Source organism: Pan paniscus, chromosome 6 (assembly GCF_029289425.2).
Source record: "Pan paniscus chromosome 6, NHGRI_mPanPan1-v2.0_pri, whole genome shotgun sequence".
Lineage (NCBI taxonomy): Eukaryota > Metazoa > Chordata > Mammalia > Primates > Hominidae > Pan > Pan paniscus.
In genome coordinates this window covers 37961769-37975528 of record NC_073255.2, presented here as the reverse complement: position 1 = coordinate 37975528, position 13760 = coordinate 37961769, and the positions used below count along the sequence as shown (strand labels likewise).

The 13760-nt window shown below is 39.2% G+C and overlaps 1 protein-coding gene across 8 annotated transcripts in view; it reads right to left on the bottom strand.

Annotated features, from left to right (window-relative positions):
- BBS9 (Bardet-Biedl syndrome 9) overlaps positions 1-13760 on the bottom strand; it is a 485000-nt gene that overhangs the window by 431964 nt on the left and 39276 nt on the right. For all 8 annotated transcript variants that reach the window (XM_008964335.5, XM_063605681.1, XM_003811959.6 and 5 more), the window contains one exon: positions 2446-2559. In XM_008964335.5, the coding sequence (XP_008962583.1) occupies positions 2446-2559 (114 nt within the window). The remainder of the gene's footprint in view (positions 1-2445; positions 2560-13760) is intronic.

Here is a 13760-nt window from a genome sequence, read left to right as displayed (position 1 = left end):
ACCAGGATAAGTCAGGACAGAGCAGGTGACCAGGGCAACAGATGTGAACTACTGATTAAAACTGGTGGAAAAGGCTATTTACTGAAACTACAAGGAAGTTAAACTTTAAAATGGATGACAAAGAACTGAACATACTGACATACTGATTCTTTGAAGAGAAACTGAGAACTCACTGTATCCAACAGGGTTAAGTTGATCTGATAATAAAATAAAAAGTACACTGCAATCTATATAATAGTGGTCCCCAACCTTTTTGGCATCAAGGACCAGTTTTGTGGAAGACAATTTTTCCACAGACCAGGAAGGGGGAAGATTTCGGGATGACTCAGCACATTACATTTATTGTGCACTTTATTTCTATTATTATTACATTGTAATATATAATGAAATAATTACCCAACTCGACACAGTGTAGGATCAGTAGAAGCCCTGAGCTTGTTTTCCTGCAACTAGATGGTCCCATCTTGGCATGATGGGAGGCAATGACAGATGATCAGGCATTAGATTTGCATAAGAGCACACAACCTAGATCCCTCGCATGCACAGTTCACAATAGAGTTTGTGCTCCTATGAGAATCTCATGCAGCCAGATCTGACAGAAGGCGCAGCTCAGGCTAATGCAAGTGATGGGGAGTGGCTGTAAATACAGATGAAGCTTTGCTCACTCACCTGCCACTCACCTCCTGCTGTGAAACCCGGTTCCTAACAGGTCATGGACCACTACACATCTGTAGCTTGGGGATCGGGGATCCCTGCTATATGACATTTGATGTGATCTAAAGAATCACTGTTATGCTATCAAAAAACACTTTTATTTGGCCAAAGCACTTTTTTCTCATGTTATAATTTTTTTATGATGTATGGAATTTAGTAATTTGCTTTTTGGAGATTCGGTAGGGAAAAGTGAATTGAAAATAGCTAATTAAACAAGGGAGGCCTAGGTTCCCTAATCAGGTCAGACATTTTTTCAAAGAACAGTAAAAATCAGTTCTAAAAGCTGAGGAAGCACTTCACTGACAGACTCTCCCCTCATCTAAATTTCTCTCTTCATCTAACTCTGGATACCTCCTTATCGTTCAAGTAATCCAAACATTCCTGTTACTCAAGCAGTCCTCCAACCTAACCAAGTGTTTTGTTTCACATCACTTCAGTTATGCAAAATATTTATTTGCACATCACCACCACAAATATCCCTGATGCTGCTTGGTATACCCAAATTCAATTATTCCTTGTCTTTGTATGTATTAATACAAAAAAACTGAGTTCACACAAATGAATAATACTTCCAAAATGAAGTCATTTTCTCACGTTGCCAAGGAAAAATACAATGCAACAGTTAAACAATGAACTCATAAAACATGAGTCCAGGAAGAGCTAAGATATTATAAAATCCCTAGTTACATGCTCTGCAGGTGGTACAGGAACATAGATACATATGCACACAGAGTCACACAATCACACAGGTAAGTGTCACCACCTGGCTTCCTATCCTCAATCCAGCACCACCAGCTCCTCTACTACCCTGTCACGGTGCAGGGAGATAAGTTGGTTTGGAAATAAGAGCCCTCCCATGCCAACAGCAAGAGTGTACACAAGCCAGCACCAAGCCTTGGTGAATCTGGAAGCTCTGGGACTGAGTGGACACAATGAAGGTGGCCTTCGTGCTAATTAGAAAAAGACACCCCTCTGCCAAGGTGGGAGGAACCCAGTCTTACTGAGCCAGTGCTAGATAAAGGTGATGCCTTTGTGAAACACAGAAAAAGCACCCCTTCCTCTGGGTAGATTTACTCCAAGCCAGAAAGCATGGCTCGATGAGCAGGATCAAGTCTGTATTTCAGCCCCACATCCCCCACTCTTCCAGCTGCCCTGTGCAGAAACGACCCACACAACCCTGTGCAGCAGCCCCAGATATGGGTAGAGTGGAGAGAGGTGTTTGCAGCTTTATCCTGCCTGTAGCAGGTAGAGCAGTGACTTCCTGTCAATGAGGTCAACCATTTTTTCCACTGAGAGAGACAGTCAGGTACCACAGTTCCATCACACACAAAAAGAGCTCAGTTTCAGTCAGCTTATATATAAAAGACAAAATCTGTAGAAAAGGCAGTTTTAGAAATGTTTCTATAGACCATATAAAAATGTGCTGGTTATATAAAAATCAAAGACTTCCAATGTTTAAAGGTTTTTTTTTATTATTTTGATTGGGTATTTGGTCTCCTATCCAAGTACTAACCAGGCCTGACCCTGATTAGCTTCCAAGATCAGACGATATCAGGCACATTCAGGGTGGTATGGCCATAGACTTGCTTGGGCATTTGGATACAAAGGTTTCAATAAAATGTCTATTTTAACTCTTTCTGAGAGTCAAACCACTTAATCCTCTGTTTTATATGACCAAATATTCTAAATCTGTCACTTGAAATAGCATACTCATGACTAAAAGCAAATTACCTTTTACACCACCAAATGATCCATAGGTCATATTGCAGGCTGTTCTCTGAAGATTATGTTCATACATCAATTTCATCTGACATTGGTTCCCATGTTCCACATTACCCAAGGTTCCTAAGGAAAAAAAAAAAAAAGGATTACTTTGTATTTGTGTACACTAAAAAACATTAATTTGTTCTCATTCACTACTCCGATTCTAAGTAATTTTAGGGAAATTATAATGGCAAAGCACTAAAATATTATGTATTGTGAAAAATTAGCATACTGATGACACACAAAGCCAGTACAGTTAAAAAAATTTACATCTCAGCTAAATTACACCATTAGACAAAATATTACCCTGGGGACACTTTATATTCTATTTTTATTAGACAGATTATATCTGAGTAAAGTGTAATTATTTAAATAACAACAAAACCCTCTAATTTCAGATCTGAAATAAATAAGTTCTCTGCATTTATAAACACTAATAGAGCAAAGAAATGACTCAGTGTCTAAGAAAAAAAATCCCCAACACTTTCAAGCAATTAATGTTCCTACCCCAACTCTCAAAATATTCAAGCCCCTAATTATATTCTAATTTAATTGAGAAATTTTCTAAGCTTCCCTCAACGAGTAAATAGGAAAATGTTTTTTATTTGAAGTCTGCCAAGAAGAATCTCCTTCCAAACACAGAAAAATACTCTGCATTTAATAGACTGCATGTGCTTCACTTTCTAGTTCTTTCCAAATGAGAAAAGAGTATTTATCTGTATTTTATACATATAGAGCAAGAACATTATGATTAAAACATGTGTTGGAAAGAAAAAGGATTCAGAAAGCAATTTTTTCCATAAAGAAGCATCACTCATTAATCCAAAATGTAAAAGTTAAGGAAAATTTTAAATTATCATAAAGCAAATGCAATAGTCCTCAAACTGGGTAGTACTCAATCACTAAAAATATCTAAAAATATATGTATGTGTACTTATTTATTTATAAATTTATATAGGAGCATTTATTTGTTTTGGGTTTGTTTGTCCAGAAGAATTTACCAACATACACTGAGATTGTAAGAATATATTTTTATTTCCGTTTTAGAATTGAAGCACCTTAAGTTCAAAACAAATTTACAGAAATTTCCCCAAAATCATACAGTATTCAAGGTAGAGAACTGAGTATTCAAACCAGACTTTTAGAACCTAAACCAAATCTTTAGAACCAGGTACTATGTATTGTATCCTGCTGCCCAGTTGTCCACCATTTAACAACTTTCAGGGAATGTGGTCCTCGCACCCAGTAAAGATTTTACTGTCCATGGATCCTGTCAACGACAATTTCCCCAAAGAAAACAGCTTCAAGAATATGTCTTTTCCACTGCAGGGTACCAGAATATGACACCTCAAACAGGACTCTTTGGCATATGGATTATTTTGAGCAAAAGGACATAGGGAATTAGCCGGAAAAGCTCTAAAAACAGGTCATCATTTAAAAAAAGAAATCTCCATTTATAAAAAAAAGTCTCCCTCCCTTGTACCAGGAAGAGGAGTACCCTTAGCTCTTTTCAATGGAGAAGGCCTCAACTTAAATCACCATAACAAACTTTACTAAGCAACCCTTGTTTACCACACTTTTTCTGGTCACCTTCCCATAACTTGCCTTCTGTGTACAGAAGCCCAAAACCCATTTTCTTTTATTTCACCTAAAATGCTATGTTAGCCCAAGGTCCAACAACCCTTTTGAGTCACTCCTTATGGAATATTCCTATGTGTACATGAGCAATGCATATGTTAATAAATTTCTGCTTGTTTTTCCTATTGTTAATTAGTCTTTGGCCAGTCTAATTTATAGAGCCCCAGCTGGAGAACCTAAGATAAGTAAAGATTTTTTTTTTCCCTCCCTTTTGCCTTTCTCAGCCTGGCCAATCATGGTAGCTGACATTCAGCCAATCGTAGGCAGCCAACTGACCAGACCATGTTCAAGTAAGGTAAATGCTAAGCTGTCAGGAATGAAGCTGTTTCTGTACCTCACTTGCATTGTCTGTCCATAAATGTTTCCTGCTCATGTTGAAGAGCAGAGCGCTCTGAACCTCCTCTGGTGGTTGTGAGGGCTGCCCAACACCTGAGGTATTCTTTGCTCAATTAAAGGACATTAAATTTAAATTGTCTTAAGTTTGTCTTTTAATAGTTAAAAGAGGAAAAACTATCAGGGGAGGATTTCTTGAAGGAGAATCATTTCTACTCAGTTCCATGGTCCCCACAAATGGTTAATTAACATTAGTTTTGTTGTTGTTTTTTTTATTTTTATTTTTTAAAGACAGAGTCTCACTCTGTTGCCCAGGATGGAGTTCAGTGGCACAATTTCCACTCACTGCTCTGACTCCTGGATTCAAGCAATTCTCTTGCCTCAGCCTCCTGAGTAGCTGGGATTACAGGCACCTGCCACCACACCCAGCTAATTTTTGTATTTTTAGTACAGACAGGGTTTCACCATGTTGGCCAGGCTGGTCTCAAACTCCTGACCTCAGGTGATCCACTTGCCTCGGCCTCCCAAAGTCCTGGGATTACAGGCATGAGCCACCGCACCTGGCCAAAAATAGATTTTATATACCAACAGAATAAGAAACAAACATAAAGGCTTAAATTTGCCTGCTGACCTTGATGGAGGATGAAGGCTTTCTGGATTCTAAATGGTAGTAAAATCATTGAGGTGCCAGGAAGCTGAGGAGGAATCACAACCAAACCAGCCACAAGGGTGAGGGAAACACATACGGTATTAACCTGAAGAGCGTTCTAGCCTCCAAGAAACCAGAAAAAGCAGCTCCAAGAGTCACCTGGTTTATCCCTAAAGAAATTTCAAATTTCATTCTGAACTGTTAAATCAAGTTTAGCCTAAAGCTGCCTCCTTACATATTTTAAGTTCAGCCTAAAGGTTTTTCTGTACATAGTGAACTATAACATAAATGGAAGTGTAAACAGACTGTAACCTTCCCTTGTGCCAATCATCGAGTTTTGGCCAAAGGCAGTCAGCTGATCAAACCACGTTCAAATGGGGTGAATGCTGAGTTGTAACCAATCCAGCTGTTTCTGTACCTCATTCCATTTTCTGTACATCTCTTTCATTTTTCTGTCTATAAATCTTCTACTATGTGGCTGCACTGGAGTCTCTCTGAGGCTACTCTGGCTCAAGAGGCTGCCCAACTCACAAATTGTTCTTTGTTCAATTAAATGCTGTTAAATTTAATTTGGCTAAGGTTTTTCTTTTAACAGATGGTGTCAGAAGTGGGATCCAAAGTAGAGGTTCTAACAACCCCCAGGAGAGCTGAGTGACGAAGCGAGGTACCCACTAGGCCTATTGTGTCCATTGCTCTCTCACAGCAACTGGGGATCATGGTAAGTTCTCTCTCAGATTCAGAAGCTCCACATATTTGTGTTTTGAGCTCTCCTAGTTTCTTTGAGCAAATTTCTGATCCAAACTGGGTTTGGAAGTCACAACAGAAACTGGACTGGGTCTAGGATCAGACTGGATCTAGGATCAGACTGGATCTGATAATTAACTGTCTTGTATCCAGTAGGGGGCTTCTTATATCTGACTAGGTCAGAAAAAAACTGGTAGTAAATGGAAATATTGCAGGCGGTATAAAGTTTAGCTCTTGGAAATTAGCAGAAATTTCTGTGTTCTACCCACTTTGTTTCATTTTTCTTGCACACTTAGGTACGGAAAAGTCATTGGCTCAGTTGACCAAGGAGGTCTGAGAGCCAAAGCCAATATTTGAGGTAAAAATGGGAACCTTAGTTTCTGAAGAACTGAGTACCTTCCAGCTTATACGTGCATAAGTATTAGGCCCCAGAAGCAGTAAAGTCTAACAGAAATGGCAAAATATTACTAAAGATAAGTTACAAATGTGGAATGTTCCAAATGAACAACACTGCACCAAAGATGTAAATTTGAAAATGATGGCTCCCCAAATAGTCTCATCTAGGGATGGCTATTGACCTGTGGAAGCTTCTAAAATTTTTCAATTTTTTTTTTTTTTTTAGGATGGAGTCTCGCTCTGTTGCCAAGGCTGGAGTGCAGTGGCGCAATCTCAGCTCACTGCAAGCTCCGCCTCCCAGGTTCACACCATTCTCCTGCCTCATCCTCGCGAGTAGCTGGGACCTGCCACCACGCCCAGCTGATTTTTTGTATTTTTTAATAGAGATGGGGTTTCACGGTGTTAGCCAGGATGGTCTCGATTTCCTGACCTCGTGATCCACCCGCCTCAGCCTCCCAAAATACTGGGATTACAGACGTGAGCCACTGCACTTGGCCAAATTTTTCAATATTTTTATTAAAAGACTCTTTATAAAAGGCAACTAAAAAGCTTAAGCAACTAAAGATAAAGTGTTTATAAAAGGCAGGCCCTCAGGCAAAATAGGCTTGCTTCTTTTTCAGATGCAACCATGCTGAGTCCAGGCATAGAGGATGCTTTCTTCCCCCTATTCCTTAATGGGCTCCACTCTGAACTCAGTAATTTTAGTTAAGAAACAGTAGCTAAATTAAGAACACCTATTGAACTAAAATATGCCTTTCTGGAATTTCATTGGCTATCTTGAAACCCTTCTGCAAAAGAAATTTACATCTATTAAGGAAATCACCATTTTTAAGGATGTCTGCCTGTGTATATTAGAAACTCTTCCCATTGTTTTAAATTGGCATAAGTCATACCTTTGATTAAGGTGCCTTTCTGGCCATCTTGTCTTAACTGAACTTTTATGGGAGCACCATTTTTTCCTTGGTTTGAGGCAAATGATGATACAATATTTAGGCCTAAAATCTTAGCTATGTACATATGGAATATAATTTTTTGTTGTTGTACCTAAGAGTTATTTTAGAAATGCAAATTTGTTGCCTGGTTAACAATTGCTTAGGGCAATGAAACAAGTAACTGGAAGATTAATAGACCAAATAGGGAAAAGGAAAACTATTTAAAAGCTAGCAAATGAAAATCTTTCATGTCCATGTGTGTTATGTGTCTGTGATAATATTTGGTAAATAAAGCAAATTCTAAAATTGTTGCTAAAATAGGAATAGCTTCAAAATTATCAGTTAAATATAACAAGATATTTGCTTGATTGACTGTGAGCTGTTTTTGGTTTAGAGCCTCTGGATTTGGGGGTCTGCATAGGTGGACATGACGAGGTCTAGAGTCGTGTTCTTTTCAGGTTTTTTTTTTTTTTTTTTTTTTTTTTGAGACAGAGTCTCGCTCTGTCACCCAGGCTGGAGTGCAGTGGCACGATCTTGGCTCACTGCAAGCTCCGCCGCCTGGGTTAATGCCATTCTCCTGCCTCAGCCTCCCGAGTAGCTGGGACTACAGGCACCCGCCACCACGTCCAGCTAATTTTTTGTATTTTTTAGTAGAGATGGGGTTTCACGGTGTTAGCCAGGATGGTCTCAATCTCCTGACTTCATGATCAGCCTGCCTCGGCCTCCCAAAGTGCTGGGATTACAGGTGTGAGCCACCACACCCGGCCTAGAGGCATGTTCTTAGTGCCTAGACCATCAGTTACAAGCCAGAACCAAGCCCAATATGCACCCTTCTCCCCTGCTTTCCCTGCTTGCTACTGGCTATTTGGGGAGGGGTTGAATCCTCCAGATATAGTCTTCACAGCCCTGTCTTCTATCCTGACCATTGCACCTGGTATGTCAGGACTCAGAGAGGCCTTGACCTTCATAGGCCTCCTGGGTACCACGAGGCTACTTGGCACCCAGAATGACTAAGGGAAGACATTAAGGAGGGTACCTGTGTCATATTTTCAAAATTATTTTCAGTAATTTAAAATCTTCAGGTCATGTTATATTAAATTAAATAATAATCATAAAATGTCTGAGTCATTTATAAGTTAAAATATTGAAACATTAATTATTAAACATGAGTTTGTCTGTATACGTTGATGTTATTTTTATATGATACACAAAAGCTACATATATTTAGGTCTGTTAAAAAACAATAATTTGAAGAAAAATCTTTCTAAAAACTTAAAAAAATAGTTTTTATCACAAATACTGATATAAAATTAGTTCAAACTTATTTCTAGGGTTTTAATCAGAAATTAAGGTTACTAAGGGTTAAAATTTTAGTTGATATATGTAATTAAAGCTACTAGAGATGAAACAATTTTGTATACATAGTGTATAAACAAAAGCAAGATATGTTTCAGCTTTCTACATATGGCTAGCCAGTTTTCCCAGCACCATTTATTAAACAGGGAATCCTTTCCCCACTGCTTGTTTTTCTCAGGTTTGTCAAAGATCAGATAGTTGTAGATATGCGGCATTATTTCTGAGGGCTCTGTTCTGTTCCATTGATCTATATCTCTGTTTTGGTACCAGTACCATGCTATTTTGGTTACTGTAGCCTTGTAGTATAGTTTGAAGTCAGGTAGTGTGATGCCTCCAGCTTTGTTCTTTTGGCTTGGGATTGACTTGGCGATGCAGGCTCTTTTTTGGTTCCATATGAACTTTAAAGTAGTTTTTTCCAATTCTGTGAAGAAAGGCATTGGTAGCTTGATGGGGATGGCATTGAATCTGTAAATTACCTTGGGCAGTATGGCCATTTTCATGTATTGATTCTTCCTACCCATGAGCATGGAATGTTCTTCCATTTGTTTGTATCCTCTTTTATTTCCTTGAGCAGTAGTTTGTAGTTCTCCTTGAAGAGGTCCTTCACATCCCTTGTAAGTTGGATTCCTAGGTATTTTAATCTCTTTGAAGCAATTGTGAATGGGAGTTCACTCATGATTTGGCTCTCTGTTTGTCTGTTGTTGGTGTATAAGAATGCTTGTGATTTTTGTACATTGATTTTGTATCCTGAGACTTGGCTGAAGTTGCTTATCAGCTTAAGGAGATTTTGGGCTGAGACAATGGGGTTTTCTAGATATACAATCATGTCATCTGCAAACAGGGACAATTTGACTTCCTTTTTTCCTAACTGAATACCCTTTATTTCCTTCTCCTGCCTAATTGCCCTGGCCAGAACTTCCAACACTATGTTGAATAGGAGTAGTGAGAGAGGGCATCCCTGTCTTGTGCCAGTTTTCAAAGGGAATGCTTCCAGTTTTTGCCCATTCAGTATGATATTGGCTGTGGGTTTGTCACAGATAGCTCTTATTATTTTGAAATACGTCCCATCAATACCTAATTTACTGAGAGTTTTTAGCATGAAGGGTTGTTGAATTTTGTCAAAGGCCTTTGCTGCATCTATTGAGATAATCATGTGGTTTTTGTCTTTGGCTCTGTTTATATGCTGGATTACATTTATTGATTTGCATACATTGAACCAGCCTTGCATCCCAGGGATGAAGCCCACTTGATCATGGTGGATAAACTTTTTGATGTGCTGCTGGATTCGTTTTGCCAGTATTTTATTGAGGATTTTTGCATCAATGTTCATCAAGGATATTGGTCTAAAATTCTCTTTTTTGGTTGTGTCTCTGCCAGGCTTTGGTATCAGAATGATGCTGGCCTCATAAAATGAGTTAGGGAGGATTCCCTCTTTTTCTATTGATTGGAATAGTTTCAGAAGGAATGGTACCAGTTCCTCCTTGTACCTCTGGTAGAATTCGGCTGTGATTACACCTTATACAAAAATCAATTCAAGATGGATTAAAGACTTAAACGTTAGACCTAAAACCACAAAAACCCTAGAAGAAAACCTAGGCATTACCATTCAGGACATAGGCATGGGCAAGGACTTCATGTCTAAAACACCAAAAGCAATGGCAACAAAAGACAAAATTGACAAATGGGATCTAATTAAACTAAAGAGCTTCTGCACAGCAAAAGAAACTACCATCAGAGTGAACAGGCAACCTACAAAATGGGAGAAAATTTTCGCAACCTACTCATCTGACAAAGGGCTAATATCCAGAATCTACAATGAACTCAAACAGATTTACAAGAAAAAAACAAACAACCCCATCAAAAAGTGGGCGAAGGACATGAACAGACACTTCTCAAAAGAAGACATTTATGCAGCCAAAAAACACATGAAAAAATGCTCATCATCACTGGCCATCAGACAAATGCAAATCAAAACCACAATGAGATACCATCTCACACCAGTTAGAATGGCAATCATTAAAAAGTCAGGAAATAACAGGTGCTGGAGAGGATGTGGAGAAATAGGAACACTTTTACACTGTTGGTGGGACTGTAAACTAGTTCAACCATTGTGGAAGTCAGTATGGCGATTCCTCAGGGATCTATAACTAGAAATACCATTTGACCCAGCCATCCCATTACTGGGTATATACCCAAAGAACTCTAAATCATGCTGCTATAAAGACACATGCACACGTATGTTTATTGCGGCATTATTCACAATAGCAAAGACTTGGAACCAACCCAAATGCCCAACAATGATAGACTGGATTAAGAAAATGTGGCACATATACACCATGGAATACTATGCAGCCATAAAAAATGATGAGTTCATGTCCTTTGTAGGGACATGGATGAAATTGAAAAGCATCATTCTCAGTAAACTATCACAAGAACAAAAAACCAAACACCGCATATTCTCACTCACAGGTGGGAATTGAACAATGAGATCACATGGACACAGGAAGGGGAATATCACACTCTGGGGACTGTGGTGGGGTGGGGGGAGGGGGGAGGGATAGCATTGGGAGATATACCTAATGCTAGATGACGAGTTAGTGGGTGCAGCGCACCAGCATGGCACATGTATACATATGTAACTAACCTGCACAATGTGCACATGTACCCTAAAACTTAAAGTATAATAAAAAATAAATAAAAAATAAAAAAAGCAAGTATGCTTTTCATGAGGAAAGTTAAAAAAGCACAAAAATATGTGTTAAAAATATTATCTGGTTTGAGGTTTCTTATAGGTTTCAAATTGAAGGAGTAAAAAAATAGAAAAAACAAGATGAATATAGAAAGCTGGAAAATGCAAAATGAAAGGTTTATGGAAATCTTGTGTGGTTAAGAGAAGACAGATTAGATAAATTTATTTATGAGATTTTATTAAAATTAGCCTTAGTATTTATAATACACTAATACAAAGGTAAATTAATTTCTCTTTTGAACAAAAATTTGTGTAGCATTTATTAATAAGACACAGTAAAATATTTTCATTTATGCGTTGAGTAAACTGCAAAAAGGAAAAAAAGGAGGAGGAAAAAGAGACAGGATCTGTCATGCTGTCTTAGGTCTTATAATTGAAAGACTGAGTCTCCTCTATCAAAGAGTACAGGTTTTTTCTTTTTCAAAAAAAAAGTCTTGTAATTATCACTTTGGCTAAATGAATGACCATTATTTTATGGTGACCTGTGATCCTATCTTGGTCAAGTGTTATAAAACCTTGACAATTTGATGGGCTTCCCAAAACCAAATTTCAGGTCAAAATTAAGTCTCTTTCAGCCTCTAACTTTGGGATGCTATAGAGGGCACCTGAAGCAGCCAAAAGGAGATAAACAGGATTATCTGAAAGGTTAAATTACACGGGAAGCACTGTCAAACATGAAATGATCTTTAATCTTCAAGTTACATTTTAATGAATATGCTATTAATATATGTACCAAAATTGTATGGGATTTCTAAAATTCTAGTATGTCTGGGCATATGCTATCAGTCATATTTATGGTTGTTATGTTAAGTTATTATAGGCCGTATAAATGACAACATTTCCTTGTCAATTATGTCTTTATAATCATTTAAAGTTATTTCCACAGTTAATTGCTTAATTTTAATGCAGTTCCTGAAAACTTTACAAGCATCCAAAATCCTAGAGTATGGTATCTTTAAGGAGGTTCATGAAAGGATAGAAAGGACCCCGACAAGCACTCTTCAACACAGATTTCTGGTAACTTTAGGATCATATAATTTGGATGGGGTAAGAATTCCCAGAATTTAAGGCTGATCGTGGTGGCTCATGCTTGTACTCCCAGCACTTTGGGAGGCTGAGGAGGGTGGATCACAAGGTCAGGAGTTCAAGAACAGCCTGGCCAACACAGTGAACCCCATCTCTACTAAAATACAAAAATTAGCTGGACATGGTGGTGGGCACCTGCAATCCCAGCCACCCAGGAGGCTGAGGCAGGAGAGTCGCTTGAACCCGGGAGGCAGAGGTTGCAATGAGCTGAGATTGTACCACTGCACTCCAGCCTGGGCAACAGAGCTAGACTCCATCTCAAAAAAAAAAAAAAGAATTCTCAGAACTTTAATGAACAGACTGACTAGTTTATAAAACTGCTAACCCAAGCAGGACAAAAATATTCAATACTAAGAAAATACTTTGTCAGATTTTCATGCTAAACCAGACAGTACTGAAATTGTTTATATATGCAATGTGAACGAACTCCATGATCCAAGTCAAAATACCTATAACTTTCAGTTATCAGTGCTGTGAACCTAAATTGGAGAAACAACTGTTATTTAAGAGGACATTAAGTCCAACATTAAGCATGGACTCATGGAGAACCTGGACAGCCACCTTGTGCTTCCTGAGTCCTTAAAGCTTTTGTTATTAAAAGCTCTGCATTCTATGACTCATCATGGAAGAGATAAAATTATCCAAATTAAAAATGTATTAATTGGAAGGCGGTCACATAGGAACAGCTATGATCTGCAGCTCCCAGCGTGATTGACACAGAAGACGGGTGATTTTTGCATTTCCAACTGAGCTACCTGGTTCATCTCATTGGGACTGGTTGGACAGTGGGTGCAGCCCATGGAGGGTGAGGTAAAGCAGGGTGGGGCATCACCTCACCCAGGAAGTGCAAGGGGTTGGGGGATATCCCTTTCCTAGCCAAGGGAAGCCATGACAGACTGTATGTGGAAAAACGGGACACTCCTGCCCAAATACTGCCCTTTTCCAACAGTCTCAGCAAACGGCACACCAGGAGATTATATCCCACGCCTGGCTAGGTGGATCTCACACCTGGCTAGGTGGGTCCCACGCCCATGGAGCCTTGCTCACTACTAGCGCAGCAGTCTGAGATCGACCTGTGAGGCAGCAGCCTGGCAGGGGGAGGGGCATCTGCCATTGCTGAGGCTTGAGTAGGTAAACAAAGCGGCCGGAGGAAGCTCAAACTTGGCGGAGCCCACCGCAGCTTAGCAAGGCCATCTGCCTCTGTAGACTCCACCTCTGGAGGCAGGGCATAGCTGAACAAAAGGCAGCAGAAACTTCTGCAGACTTAAACTTCCCTATCTGACAGCTCTGAAAAGACCAATGGTTCTCCCAGCACGGTGTTTTAGCTCTGAGGACAGACAGACTGCCTCCTCAAGTGGGTCCCTGAACCCTGAGTAGCCTAACTGGGAGACACCTCCCA